At 60.5% G+C, this 14,202-nt stretch overlaps 2 protein-coding genes across 2 annotated transcripts; one reads left to right on the top strand and one right to left on the bottom strand.

Moving 5' to 3' along the window:
• Positions 1–5,811: 5,811 nt before the first annotated feature.
• CYP17A1 (cytochrome P450 family 17 subfamily A member 1) lies at positions 5,812–9,434 on the bottom strand (the record flags this gene model as incomplete). The annotated part of the gene is made up of 8 exons (XM_082002086.1): positions 9,083–9,434; positions 8,357–8,495; positions 7,578–7,807; positions 7,262–7,348; positions 6,943–7,152; positions 6,510–6,679; positions 6,326–6,429; positions 5,812–6,080 (listed from the first exon to the last, which is right to left on the bottom strand). Exons 1-8 carry the CDS (start codon positions 9,404–9,406, stop codon positions 5,812–5,814), a joined length of 1,533 nt encoding a protein of 510 aa, XP_081858212.1. The 5' UTR covers positions 9,407–9,434.
• A 645-nt stretch (positions 9,435–10,079) lies between these two features.
• BORCS7 (BLOC-1 related complex subunit 7) lies at positions 10,080–12,696 on the top strand (the record flags this gene model as incomplete). The annotated part of the gene is made up of 5 exons (XM_082002126.1): positions 10,080–10,431; positions 11,163–11,225; positions 11,680–11,723; positions 12,162–12,182; positions 12,645–12,696. Exons 1-5 carry the CDS (start codon positions 10,291–10,293, stop codon positions 12,694–12,696), a joined length of 321 nt encoding a protein of 106 aa, XP_081858252.1. The 5' UTR covers positions 10,080–10,290.
• Positions 12,697–14,202: the final 1,506 nt, after the last annotated feature.

Consider the following 14,202-nt stretch of genomic DNA (forward strand, 5'->3'; position numbering starts at 1 on the left):
CGGGGACTGGTCGCTTCCAGCTGTGTTCATCAAACACGTGTATCTTTTGAGAAGAGAATTAAAGATCCCCTGTGCCACCCCTAGGAGTTCTGAATGTATTGGCACTTGGCTTTGTTCCTTGCACTACAGGGAAAGCTAAAAAGCCCATTAGTCCTTACGGAGTGGGGTTTTACTGCTGTGCCTCTTTGGGACGGCCCCATGCCAGTGGGAGACCCTCTGCCAGTGTTTCTGTTGGCGTAAGACAAAAACCTCTGTGTTTGCTTTCCTGCCACCCCACTAAGGGCCGGGGAACCCCCCACTTCTTCTCTGGACATTGAGGTGGGTATCAGTAAGCCCAGCTGATGTTTCTAACCTTAAAAAGTCGGGAAGAAGCAGTGGTGTGCCCATTTTATGACTCCTGGAGGTTTTTCAGACTTTTAAAGACCATAAAGAAACAAACAGGGTGCAAACCACGTCTCAGGCTCACACGTGCCTGAGGAGGAGCAGGACTATCAGTGTGGCTCTCAGTGCTTCAGGCTTTTAGACCTGGAGCAGGGGCTGGTGTGGGGAGGAGGAGGGGTGCAGGGCAGAACACTGGGCAGGTGAGCTCCTTGGAGACATCCTGGCTGATTCCTCTTCAGGAAAAAAAAACACGGGCAGGCAGAGGACTCCCAAAGCTCCATCCAGCTTTGGAGCTTTAGGAAGATGCTTGATTCTCACATGTATCTGTTTGTAGAAAGCTGACACAGCCCAAACGGAGCTCTTCTCCGAATGCATGCTGTGGGTGTAAAATGCTGGACATGTGAGGGCACGGCTAGGTGTGCATCTGTAACACCAGAGCACCAGAAAAACACCCCTTTCCAGCTATAAGGGGTGAGTGTTTTATAAAAAAGTCGTGAATACATCGTTTCAAAACGGTACAGCACAACCGAGAGCAAATGAGTGTCAATCCACAGCTTGGTGTTTTTCTTTACAATGTGCTTTAAGTGTTGATGCCAATAGTACTTGAAGTCTATTTTTGCTAGTGTCTGTGGCAGTGCAGTGCTGCTTGCATGGCATGTTTTTGGACACTCAAATGGGCTCCGAGGGCAAGGACTGGGCGGGCATCCTGGTGGGCTTGGGGCGTGTCCCCTGAGGACAGGCACTGCCAAGCACATGGTGGCTCGGCGAGAGGGTCCCCCAGGCACAACGGGGGTTCCTGGGGCCGGTGGCTATGGCAGCATCACCTTGGTGTTCCCGACAGACTCTTCAGCTCTGATGATGCAAACTCTCCCTCTGGGAGCACCCGTACGATTTTCCTGGAGTGTATAGTCACATGTTTGTACAACTCGGTGGATGGGTGTTGGCTGAAGATGGAAGAGGAGGGAATCGTGTGTCTTGGTGCTTGCTGGCAGCCTGCTCTCAGAGCTTGTACCTGCCTAACTTGAAAATAAGGAAAGCTGAAGTGCAGTTAAGCTTCTGGGTTACACGTAGCCATCGAAAACTTCTTGGGGCAGGAAACCTGAGCAAGCCTCCAGCACAGAAGCAAATCCAGCAGGCTCCGCTGACAGCATGAGGCTGTGCCGCTGGGCAATGGGAGTTGTGGGCTTCCCGGGTGCCTCTTGCTGCTAGGGGATGTGCGTCAGCGGCGAGAGCCTGGGCTGCGCTTGCTTCCTGCCCCGCGCGGCCCAGGCTCCCACGGCCAAGTATCCTCTTCTCTGCACGCCCTGGCCGGGCTTGTCCCGCGGTGACCCGCTCCCAGCGGAGCTTGGCAGGGAGCCGGGGCACAGTCCCGCTCTGGTGAATAAACTCCCCTTGCCTCCCCGAAGCCTGCTGCCTCCCAGCCCTCGCTCACCCTCCCTGCGCAACACGTCCCAGAGAGGTTCTCCCCACCGCCCCTTACTTTTTTTCTTTTATTTATATAGGAAAAGCCGGGTCCGGGCTGGGATGGGGGCAGACCGGCAGCCTCCTGGCTGGAGGCAAGCCCTGCAGCATCTCGCGGCAGCCGGGGAAGGCCGAGATGAGTCCCTTTTCTTCGTCAGAGCCGGTTCCTGCCCTCCCTTGCAGCACCGATCTGCGTTTATCAGATGGGACCGGTGCCTGCGTGCTGGGCTGTCGCGGCAGTCTCTGTGCTGGGGGGGTCACAGCCTGCCGGGTTGTTTCTCGATTTGTTTTTGGCTGGCGAACAGCTGTGTCCTGAGGTTTGTGCTTACTCAGCTCACCTGGCACCGTGCCCGCCGCAGAGCCCGCAGGTATTTCGAGCGTTGCCCGCTCCTCTCGTGCCAGCCGCTGCTCGCCGGCACAGCCTGGGGCTGTCTGATGCCTGGTGTGAAGTAAAGCCCCTCAAACTTGGAGGGCTCCTGAGCTGAGCTCCATAGCACAGCTGGGTCAGCTGAGCGCTGTGGGGCTGGCTGTGCCCCCCAAAACGAGTTTGTGCGGTGGGAAGGCTCGGGCTTGGTCTGCCCGGTGCCCTCAGGTCCTGCCTCTGCTTCATGGGGTACCCGGGCTATAGTGTGGGAACAGCCAGGAATGGAAAAGCTTCATCCTTTCCACCATCACCCATTCCTCTCTCTCTGGCCCCCTCTGCCACAGGGAGACAGAGCCACTGGTTTCTGATGTCCCTCCCTGTACCCTTCCACACCGCTCCCTCCTCTCCTGGTTCCCCCCATGCAAAATGCTCGAGTGGCACCAGAGAGGGGCAGGGACCCAACGCGGCCCAAGCCATTAGAGCAGCAGGGTTATTCCAGCACAAAAAGCCTTGGCCTTCCCAGCAGCTGCCCGTGCTCAGCCGGCCAAAACCTGGTGGCAGATGCCGAAGTCCCCCCCAGCTCTCCCATGGGCATGGCTGCCTCATCCCCCCAGTTTTTGGGTGGCTGGGCTGCCCAGTGCCAGGTCTGCACGAAGGTGGCCGATTTGCGCGTCTTGGGGAGACCCCGACTTCTGGGCGGGCTCAGGGGCGCAGGAAGAGGGAGGGTCGGCTGCGGGACGGCTCCGGTGCTGCCCCGCCGACAGCAGCCCAGGTGGAGCTGGCTGGGGGGGCCAGGGGTTTGGGTGCAGCGGCACGGCCCCAGCGCAGCTGTCAGGACATAAATACCAGCCGGCTGATTCAGCAGCGTCTCTGCCTGTTCCCAGAGCGGGGAGCAGCCATGCCCGTGGCTGTTTACCAGCTGACAAGGGGCCGGGCAGCCGGTGCTGGGCACCGAGCCCCCCACAGTGGCCTCTTCTCCCGGTCGGCTGGTTGTGTAGAGGCGGGCGAGGGCAGGGGGCAAGACGCCCTGCGACAGGGCCGGGCTTGGCATGATGGGGTTTGCGGCACGTGGCTGGTCTCCAGGCCCGGGGACGGCACGTGCCAGCCCTGGTGAACGGGGAAACCCAGCTGGAGTGTGAGCTTTGTGCAAGCATCCGTGGCCGGAGGCGTTCTCCAGTTTAGAAACATCGCTAGTCCCAAAGTCCCCATTTCTGCATCAAGGTACACACTGGCCTCGAGCGCTTGCTGTGAGCGCACGCACCTTGCTGCCAACGCCTCAGCAATGGCGACGCGTGCGCGCGGTACCGGCCCCGTGCTGAGTCTGGTAAAGAGAATAATCCCTTCCCCGACCGAGCACAAACGCAGCCCCTTGAGGTGCTGGAGGTCCTGGGCTGATGCTCCTGGAGGCAGCAGGATGCTGCAGCTACTGGTGGATCTTCTACAGAAGATGGAGAGGAGGCTCCAGACAGGAGCTGGGGCAGGGGAAGACCCAGGCTGGTGTGAAGGGGCCAGTCCCCAGGGAAGCCCAGAGCATCGTTTAGCCAAGTTTTCCCCAAATCCCCTCTGAGCCAAGTCCCCCTTCACCCACCCACATTCAGCCTGTGCTGGCAGAGGTGGAGGGATGGGAAACCGAGCAGCATCCCCTGTGGGGATGGAAATGGGCTGGGGCGCAGGAAGGAGCATGGGGCTCAGCCCTTACAAGCCAGCAGAGACACCACACAGCAGCCCTGGAGCTGGGCTCCTGCTGTGCTCCCCTCTGCCCTGCTTCTGGTGGGTCAGCTGCGCCAATCCCCCCTGAGCACTGTCCCTGGGGCAGGCGTGTGCATGGCGGTTCTTCCTCCAGCTCCCCCGTACCACCCTGAGCCCCCACGAGAACAGACTGGGAGGAGGGAAGATGCTTCCAGTGCTGCACTGGGCTGTAAACATGTTCCCTTCACTGTCCCCGTGCCGTGCCACGGGCTGACGGGACCCACTTGGCACCAGGCGCCGAGCGGTGAGGAGGCTGGGTGAAAGCGAAGCGCTGGCGGTTCGAAAGAAAACTTACAGTTTGACACATGGAGTAGAAACTGTAGCAGTGGGGAGGTTTTATGTTGGTTTTCCTGCCTGCTAGCAAGGGAGAGGGCAGGGGGAAATAGAAAAGGGGAGGAAGGTGGAGGCATGCAGGGATGGGGGTGTCGCACCTTGCCGGGGCTGCGCGGGGCTTTCCCCCTACCCCAGCCGCTTTCCCTCCCGGTGCCCGGAGCCATAGCTGTGTTGCTATTTAGTTAAATATTAAGAGGTCAAGTAAAAGAGAACCAGAAACCTAATTGCACACTGCCCTCCATGGCACGGCGGCTTTTAGCGAAAGCAAACACGGCCCCTCGTGTTACGGGAAGGTTACGCTGTTCGAAGCGATGTCCACAATCCAGTCGGGCTCTGAGTGCCGGTGCTCAGGGTGCCGTGTGGGTGGGAGACACCACGTCACTGCATGGTACATGTCAGCAGCCTCCCGGCTCTGTGGTGCCCACATGCCAGGCCTGGGGGGCTGCAGCTGAGCTCACCCGTGGGGTCCAGCTGCCTCTGGGTGCTCCTCCATGTCCCTGAGTGATGGGGATCCCCCACTTTCGGCCGCAGCCGGGGCTGCCTGTGCCTCCCCGCAGTGGTTCGCACGCAGGACAGGGTCAGCCAGCCAGCCCGGCAGCTCTACAAGGCACTCATGGCCCGTCTGGGAGGGGCTGCGTGTGTGCACGTGTACATGCATGTGTGTGTGCATACAAGCACATATGTGCATGCATAGGTATGCGGGTGTCGTCAGGCATAAATGCATCCCTGTGCTTTTGTGCGCATACACACGCTTGTAAGTACACATGTGTGCATGCACCCGTGTGCCTATGCCTGCATGTGCCGGCAGAGGGGTGCGCCCGCGTACCATGGGAGAAGCAGCCAGGCAGGAGCTAAACCTGCAAGAACTTCCAAGCTGTTTCCTTCTTTTTCCCCACAAGGAGCAGGCAGGGGTCCCACCAGCGGGGGCACGTTGTCCCGGGATGGGGCAGGGGAAGGCAGGGCTGGGGGAGCAGCCGCTGCCCCACAGCAGGCTCAGGTCCCAGCCCATGTCACGTTTTTTCTCTCTGCTCCCAGCAGGGAAACTGAGGCAGGGGCCAGCCCAGCTCACCCACCTGGGCTCCCGGCCACCAGGCACAGCCTGGGCATCCCAAACCCCCAAACTGCCCACCGATGACTTTTTCCCCTTACTTGGCTGGGGTGGGCCCTTTGCCCCCCACCAGCCATGCATGTGGCTGGTCTCCAGGGCTCATGGTTTTCTCTGGATGGGCTCCCCAGCCCACATCCCTGCGGGAGGTGCAGGGGCTGTTTGTGTTAGCAGCCTTGCAGAAGGACCGTGGCCTCCCAGCTCAGCCCAGTGGTCACACAAGGTTGTGGGACCACTGTATATCTCAGGTACCCTCCCACCTCCCCCTGCCCTCCATCACCTGCCAAAAAAACAGCTGGAGCCCTGCTGCGTTGGGAACAGCTTTATCCAGACAACCTTGCATCCATGGGGCAGGCAGGGCGTCACCTCTGTGGTCACGTCCCATCCCACCCCACCCAGGATCCAGGGCTCGTCGCCATCACGAGGCTGTTCGCCAGGCGTCCCGCAGCCTGGCCTTCACCCGAAACTTCTGCACCTGCAGCACAACGCCAAACTTGCCCTCCAGCGAGGGCAGTGGCTGGTCCTGGGGGCACTCAAGCGTGAACCTCTGCAGCACCCAGGCCAGAAAGAGGAAGAGCTCCATCTTGGCCAGGACTTCGCCCAGGCAGACGCGGATCCCGGCCCCAAAGGGCAGGTAGCTGGGCGAGGGCGAGTGGATGTGCTGGCCCTCCTCATCCAGGAAGCGGCCTGCAAGGGGAAGGGGCACTGCTGGTGTCAGCAGGGATCAGTCCCTTCTGCCTGAGCCCTGCCTGAGTTCATCACGTGTGTGTCCCTCCCACAAGCTGCAAGAGTCGAGACAGTGCAAGTGCCCGAGCCGGCAGGTAGCAGGATCCAGCTTCCCACCACCAAGCCTCCTCCAGGCTCAGCCTCTCTGGCTGTGCCCACCCCACCATCCCCTGCCCCCCAGGGAGGACAGGGAAAACCCAACCCACCGGGGTTGAACTCCTCAGGCTTGTCCCACTCCTCTGCATCGTGGTGCATGGACCAGAGGTTGATGACGACCCTGGCGCCCTTGGGGATGGAGTACTCCCCAATGCTGCAGGGCAAAATGCAGAGTGAGACGGTTGCTCCCTCCCTCCGTGCGCAGGTCCTGGCTAAGCCCCGGGGGGGTCTCACCTGGTGTCAGCAAGGGACACGTGTGGGATGAGCAGGGGGGACACGGGCCGGATTCGCAGCACTTCGCTGATGGTGGCCTCCAGGTAGGGCAGCAGCGGGCGGTCACTGAGGTGGGGGTGACGTGCCAGGCCGATTTTCTGGTCCATCTCCTCCTGGATCTTTCTCTGGACCTGAGAGGGAAGTGTGGATGGGTGCATGAGCCTGGGGAGGGGGGTGCCCTGTGTGCCGGGGCTCCCCATGGCAGTAGGGTCACCCAGCATCACCAGCATGTCCTGACAGGTTGTGCAGGGCAGAAGTAAAATGCCCACAGCCTGATCCTGCTTATTCACGAAGCCTGACACCTCCCTTGGCACCTGCCTTCCCCAAAGCCCCCCCATGATGTCCCTGGTGCCGGAGGGAGCCCAGGCCCCCCACCGTGGGGCACAGACCCTACCTCAGGGTAGTGGAGCAAGTAGAGCACAGCCCATTTGAGCACAGTTGTGGTGGTCTCCACGCCAGCCCCAAAGATGTCTCCCACTGTCATGAGGAGGTGGTCGTCAGTCAGCTCCAGCCCTGGTGCTGGGGGGCTGCTGTTCTCGGCACTCAGCTTCACTTGCAGGAGGGCATCCATGAGGTCCCTCACAGCATCCCCACAGAAGGCTTCCTGCCAGGGGACACGTGTGAACCGGGCTGTCCTAGGCACAGTCCCTTCCACCCCAGCTCCAGCACCCTGCAGCTCCCGAGCATCTCCCTGTCCTGGCCCCATTTGGTACCTTGTGTTCAGTGAACTTCCGCTGGAGCAGCTGGTCCCGGACCTTGAGGCATCTCTTCAGCAGGGCCAGGTCCTTGTTGGGGAAGATCTGGGGGGAGAAAAGCCCCATTACATCAGGGGCTCCAGCTCAGCCCAGCCTCTGCAGGCCCCCAGGTCATCGCTCCATGCCCACCACGGTACAGGCTCTTGTGGGACACTGAGGCAGGGACCCTCCTAAGCCCAGGGCATTTGAGTTATCCCCCTCCTGCAGGACACATCCCAGCTCCTTCCTCTCATCCAAGGCGAGAGGAACAGACAGTCCCTGTGTCCCTGCTCACCTGGAGCCAGGGGAAGATATCCACCAAACTCTCCTTGGCCACGGTGTCCACAATACCCTGGCTGTACTCCAGCATGGCCTCGAACTCGGGGTCCCCACGCTGGTACGAGGAGTTGAAGCAGAGGGAGCAGACCACGTTGGTGACGGCCCGTGTGAGCTCGGGGGCCATGTCCAGGGCTGTATCCTGCGCAGTGCTGAGCGTCTCGCACAGGGAAGCAGCCTCCCGGCAGACTGGGGTGAAGGGGAGAGGCAGGTAAGGAGGTGATGGTGAAGCTGGGGGGGTGGAGGGGCAGCTGGGGGCTGAAAGGAGGGGTCACCCACTCATTCAGGGTGTGCAGCCTGCAGAGAGCACCTCCCAGCCAGGGCTGAGACCCAAGGGGCTGGGACGGGCAGAAGGGACGATGCTGGGTGCTGGGGAGGAGCAGAAAGGATGGAAACGTGCAGGGGAGTCTCCGTGTGCGGCTTGATGGTCCTCCTGGATGGAGTGGACAGCCCGGGGGGCTGGGAGCTGGCTCCATGCCACAGTTTCCCCAGTTGTGAGTGAGGGGAGCGAAAGCTCAGGGCAGAAAACGAATGGGGGGATGTGTCAGTAAACTGCTGGGGATGGAAGGAGGAGACTGAACCCCTGCCAGGCAAACTGGGGGGATACCGGGGGGGTTGGGCAGAGCTGATGAGTCTCCTCTTGGTTCCCAGAGGATCAGGACACAAAGAAAGGAAAAGTCCAGCCTGGATCAAGCGCAGGAGGGAGGCAGAGCAGGGTGGGGCTGGGGAGGCACTTACTGATCCTCTCGAGGGCGAGCGAGCCCTCCCCGAACATGGAGAGGGCAGCGTGCACCAGCTTGCGCTGGAACTTCCAGAGGGGCCCGTAGCTGGCGAAGGCAATGTCCTTGCCCCCCCGGGACAGCAGGTCCGTGGTCACCTGAGGGACAGGCAGCCCCAGGGTCACCCCACTGCAGGGCAGCCCCATGGGGGCTGTCTGTCGGAGAGAGGTGATGCTGGGGGGGGATGGATGATCTGATCTGATCTGATCTGATCTGATCTCATCTCATCTCATCTCATCTCAACTCATCTCATCTCATCTCAACTCATCCTAGGGGTGGTCCCTGAGGCTGGTGGTTAGTGCTGGTGGGCAAAGCCTGGGCCATGAGCTTTGCTTTCCCCACTGAGGACCAATGGAAAAGTTTGGGGACAGATGCCGGGGTTAGGGGCTGGGCTGCTCAGGAAACTTAGGGGGTGCAGGAAGCCTGGTGGTACCTGAACCCATGGCCCCATGGCCCGAGATGCAGCCGGAGCTGGGGAAGAACAGGCACTCTTGAGATGGAGCATATGCAGGATTTGCCCTGGAGAACAGGGCAGAGAGGGGCTGCCCCTGCCATTGCCTTACTGCAGGCAGGATGGGGAGAGGAGATGGGCCCTGCCGGGTGCAAACATCTTTCTTGGGAGCATCCCCTGCCTCACCCCATGCTGCAGTGGGAGAGGGTCCCCCAAAACCTGCTGCCGACTCACGGTGCGGGGCCGTCCGGCGAAAGCCTTCCCCTTCTTCAGCAGCACCTCCCTGGCGTGCCGGTAGCTGTTGACCACCACGACGTAGTGGGAGCCCATCCAGAGGGCATAGAGGCTGCCGTAGCGGCCCTGCAGGCGCCAGAGCCGCAGGTGGAGCTGGGGGTGCCCGGCCAGCTGCAGCAGGCTCCCCACCAGCGGCAGGGCTGGCAGGGTCCGCGGGCACCCCGAACCTGTCCCCATCCCTGTCCCCGAGGCGGCTCGCTGGCGTGCCAGACCCCAGGCACAGAGAAGGGCCAGGGCCAGCAGCAGGGTGCCCAGCAGCAGCATAGTGGGGCCGGCTGCGGGGCTGCGGCAGAGCAGCGGGCCTTTATACTGGCTGCGGGGTCATCGCCTTGACCCCAAGGCGGGCTCGCCTCCTTATTGGGGGGTGGGGAGGAGGGGAACTGGGCGCTGGGCCCATGGCCAGCTCTGCAGCTGGGGACCTGGTGGGGGGCAAGGGCAGCGGGGCCATGGCCATGCTGGGTAGCTGTGGGGGAGCTGCATCCAGTGGGCTGCGGGCCAGGGGATGCTCAGGGCCAGATCTGTACCCCGGGCTCTGTCCCCAGGGCCCTGGGGCAGGTGAAGGGTGAGGAGGCAGCTGAGCCCTTAGGGTCTCCCCTGGGTGCCATGAGCACAGCTGGGCACCAGTGGGGCACTGGGGTCTGTCCCCAGGAGGGCATGGGCAGCACAGGGCTGGGGGTACTGGGCAGCACTGGGCAAACACTGGGGAGTGCTGAGAAGCCCTGGTCAGAAATGGGGAGTGCTGAGAATGCCTGGTCAGCAATGGGCAGTGCTGGGCAAGCACTGGGCAGCACTGGGAAGGCTGAGAAGCCCTGGTCAGCCCCGATCAGCACTGGGTAGTCTTGGTCAGCCCCGATCAGCACTGGGTAGTGCTGGTCAGCACTACGCAGCGCTGGTCAGAACCGGGCGGCCCCGGGCAGCACTGGTCAGTTGCTGGGCAGCCTCGGGGTGTCCCGTGCCCGATGTCATATCCGAGTCTGAGGTGTCCTGGGGGAGGCCATGGGGGACAAGAGCCCCGAGGAGGCCGGCCCCGGGCAGAGGCGGCTCCTCCGCGGAGGTGCTCCCGCCCGCCGCGGGCCCTGCGGCTTCCCGACTCTCCTGGCCCCCGGCGCTCGCCGTAGCGGGGCGAGGCGGGGTGCGGGCAGGGCAAGATGGCGGCGGGGGGCGCGGCGGACGCCCAGGCGCGCTTCGGCCACTCGGTGAAGGGGCTCCTGACCGAGAAGGTGACGAGCTGCGGTACCGACGTGATCGCCCTCACCAAGCAGGTGTTGAAGGGCTCCCGCAGCGCCGAGGTGAGCGGCGGGCGCCACCGGGCGGCCGACTACAGGGCCCGGCATGCAGCGCGGCCGCCAGGCCTTGCGGGGAGGAGCGGGGGGACGGCGGGAAACCTGGCCTGGCCCGGCCCGGCCCGGCCCGGCCCGGCCCGGCCCGGCCGCCCCCCCCTGGCAGGACAGCGTCTGCCGCGGGCGTCGCGCGGCCGGGGAGCTGCGGCCCGGCCGAGACCCGGCGGCTGCTGAGCCGGGGCTCCGGGAGCGGCCGGCCGACGCGGAGTATGCTGGGAGATGTAGTCTGTGGCGGCCGTTGGGCATGCTGGGGGATGGGGGACGGGATGGACACGACACACACATCCCAGGGACTGAGCAGGGGACGGGACAGCGGTTCCCGGGCTGCGGGCATGGCTGGGCCGGCGGAGCACCGCCGTAGGACTCCTGGGCCGCGGGTGCCAGCACCCCCGGGCTCTGGGTGCCTCTGACAGCGCTGTGGAGGTGGTGGCAGGCAGGAGGCTGCCTTTACCTCCTGACATCTCTCCAGAGTGACAGACTGGAGCGATGCCTCAGGCTCTCCTTAAGCTTGTGTGCTCTGAGGGATGGGCACGGCACCACGATGCTCCCCACAAGCCTCGCACTCTGTCACCCGGCATGCCTAGACTGCCAGCCTTGTGTGCGGGTCTGCAGCCATCACAAGTGCCTCGGGATACACAGAGCTGCTGTCTCTCAGTCTGGTCTGTGCGTTTGTCTTCTAGCTCCTGGGTCAAGCTGCTAGAAACATGGTGATGCAAGAAGATGCCATCCTGCATTCAGAAGATGTAAGCAGTGTTTATCTGCTAGAGCAACAATGATTCTAGTGGAGAGGAGGAGAGAAGGGTTGTAAGAACTGATATGCAGGCATGTTACTGAAGCCCTGAAATGAAATACATGAGATCAGGCAGCAGGGCTAGTGGCCAGAATAATTTAGTGCTTCTTCAAACCCACGTGTGCTGCTGGCATTCCAGCATCCTGCAGCCCAAGCCAGCCCTTAAACCATGCTATCTACTAGAGAGCTCAAGGGGCTGTAGGCTGAAACAAAGCACCTAGTGTCTGTGGGAAAGAAGAGGGGAGCGTGCCACGGCTGACAGATACCAGCGGGGGTGTTTTGGAAGCAGTGCAGTGGTACAGTGATGGCCATGCTGGAGGAACTCCTCAGGGCATTGGGACAGCTTGCTCTGTGATTCTGCTGAACTGCTCCCGTCAGACATTCATACTTTTTCTTGTTTTCCACAGAGTTTAAGGAAAATGGCCATAATAACCACTCATCTACAGTACCAGTAAGTAGGGGACAGCACGTTCTCTCTGGGGAGCTGAGTGGATCCCTCGATCCCTTTCTCTTCAACTTAAAGACTTTGCATGTAGCCCACTCAGACCGATCCCTCTTGCCTGATTCCTCAAAGCTGAGCAGACCCTGGATCTGTGGTCTTCCAGCCCTGCCATTACCACTGCTACAGCTCAGGCTGTTTTGGGGTGGGAGCTGAGATTTTTGCCTCCTGTTTGCCATGCACTGTGTCTCCTGTGGGATCGTGTGATGCATCTAGGGCTAAGGGGGAGAAACCAGTGCCGCTGCTGTCCTCACAGGACTTAATCCAGAAATACACTGGGGTTTTGGCCGCCTGAGCCCTTGATCAGGTCCCTTTGCTTCAACATAACATGAACCCTGTTGCTGAGGTTTTGTTTTTCTCATGTTCTTTTTGTCTCCTTTTCTCATATAGGCAAGAAGCAATTCAGAAAAAGTGAGTACTCAGCTGAAGGAATGCCAGAGGGGCCTGGGGGACACATGTGGGAGTTGATGGAAAGGGAAAAGTGGTGGAGTAGGGTGGGGGAAAACAGAGTGAAAAGGTTTTTGCAGCTGCTTTTGAAGCAGGCCCAGTGGCATAGTGTTCAGTATTGTGAAGAGAGGGAAATGTGAGTGAAGGAATGATTTATACCAAAACTTCCATTTGTTTCATTAATGTGATAGAGCCTGTGGGGTTGGTGGTGATAGGAGATGAGGGGGGTGTAGAGCAGAGCTGTCTGCTTAGGGGTGCGCAAAATGAGGTTTGCCTTGTGGGGACACAGAGGTGGGGTGGGGCATCCCAGGGTTTCTCTCTGCTGTAGTGTCAGCACTAGAGCCGTTCTAGTCCCTTGGGCGCAGGCAGCACAGCGCAGTCTGGGGAGCAGATCTCACTGTGAACCTCTTCTTGCTTGGTCCCCAGTGTTGAGCAGTCATCAAACCTACAGGACCAGCTGAGTCACTTGCTGAAATGAAGCGTAGCTGAAGCACGAGCACGTTTCGACTGGCACTGAGGGCAATGAAGTGTCCTTTCCCCTCCAGACCCTGGGGTTCAGACCTCTGTCTGGACAGTGCTGGATGTCAGCTGGGATACATGCAGAGTCTGTGTTTCTGGGCATGTGGGCCCCTCTCACGTGCCTCCATCCACGTCTCTGCTCTGGAACGCTCCCCTGCTCACTAGCACCTAACTGAAACAAACTTATCTGAAACTTTACTCCCCACAACAATTCCTGTGTCCGCTTACTTCCTGTGTAGCGTGAAATGTTCAGTCCACACCGGGGCTGCTGGCAAGTAATGCATAAAATCGAGCCGTGGGTTTTAAATACAGGTGCCTGCAGTTTGACACTGGTCTGTATTTAGACACAGAGATGGCACAGAGTGCAATTTATTTAGGGCGTGTTAATCAGTGGGAGCTGTAAGTGCCTGGGTGGGTGGGAGAAGGTGCTTCAGTGTAAACTGAGGTGCCAGTCCCAGGTCAGAATTTCTGAAAATGGGAATCTGGGCACACACCTCTGTCACTCGTCCAGCTGGACATGGTTTGGCCAGCATCCTGCTCAGAGGTTATCTTATTTTCCACTCTGCCAGAATTTGGAATGTCACCCACTTGCCAACTGATCTGCACTGCCTTCGGCCTTCAGCTGCATTCCTCTTGCTGGGCTGCTGCTCCGGCTCTTGATGAAGCAGCCTTGGCTGTGGTGTGTGTTTGTATCTGGTTGGGAAGGTATCCAAAGGCCTGGCTGGGAAGCAGGCAGGGGAGTATCACGAGCCGTGTGCTCAATTCTGCATTGCTCTGTGTTGGAGGACTAGCGACCGTGCCGCTGTTCACATCCTGGGGAGTGACATCAGGCCCAGGCTATAAATATTGTGACTTGGTTTTGGTAAGTCGCTTATCTGGAGCACTTGGAGCACACGGGAAGCACTTACTTGCCCGAGTGTGCTTTTCAACAGCTGATATAAGAAGGACAGGCTGAGAGCGGGCATCGGCCTGCCATATTCCTGTTGGAGCACTGCTGGGGTTTGGCTCCTGTGCTGCAGAGCCTTCTGGGCTGGATTTCACCACCCCCTCCAGTGCCACTGCCTGCTTGGGCTTCACCTGGAGGCACCCCAGCTCTTGTGTCCCCATGAAGATGCCACTGTTAGCCCGGGGGCTGTGGGGGGTATTTTTGCCTTGGGAGGGGTCCTGATCCCCAGCTTTGCAGGTGCACTTTGGGAATGAGGCTTTTCCTGAAGTGCTGGAGGAACTGCGAATCACTTGCTGGGAATAAAAACTGCCCTGAACACCACCAAACTGCAGCAGAGTCTGTGCTGGATGCCATTGCAGGCAGTCACCGTGCAGGGGGGAGGCTGTTTGGGACAATGGGTCTCTGCCCAGCATCCCCCATTGTGCTTCAGCTCCGGGGGCTTCTTTGCAGAAGCAGCGTGTCCTTGCCACAGGTGGCTCATCCCCTCCGGGGTCCTGTCGTCTGCAGGAGCCGGAGCAG

This window comes from Phaethon aethereus, assembly GCF_964289735.1.
Source record: "Phaethon aethereus genome assembly, chromosome: 7".
Lineage (NCBI taxonomy): Eukaryota > Metazoa > Chordata > Aves > Phaethontiformes > Phaethontidae > Phaethon > Phaethon aethereus.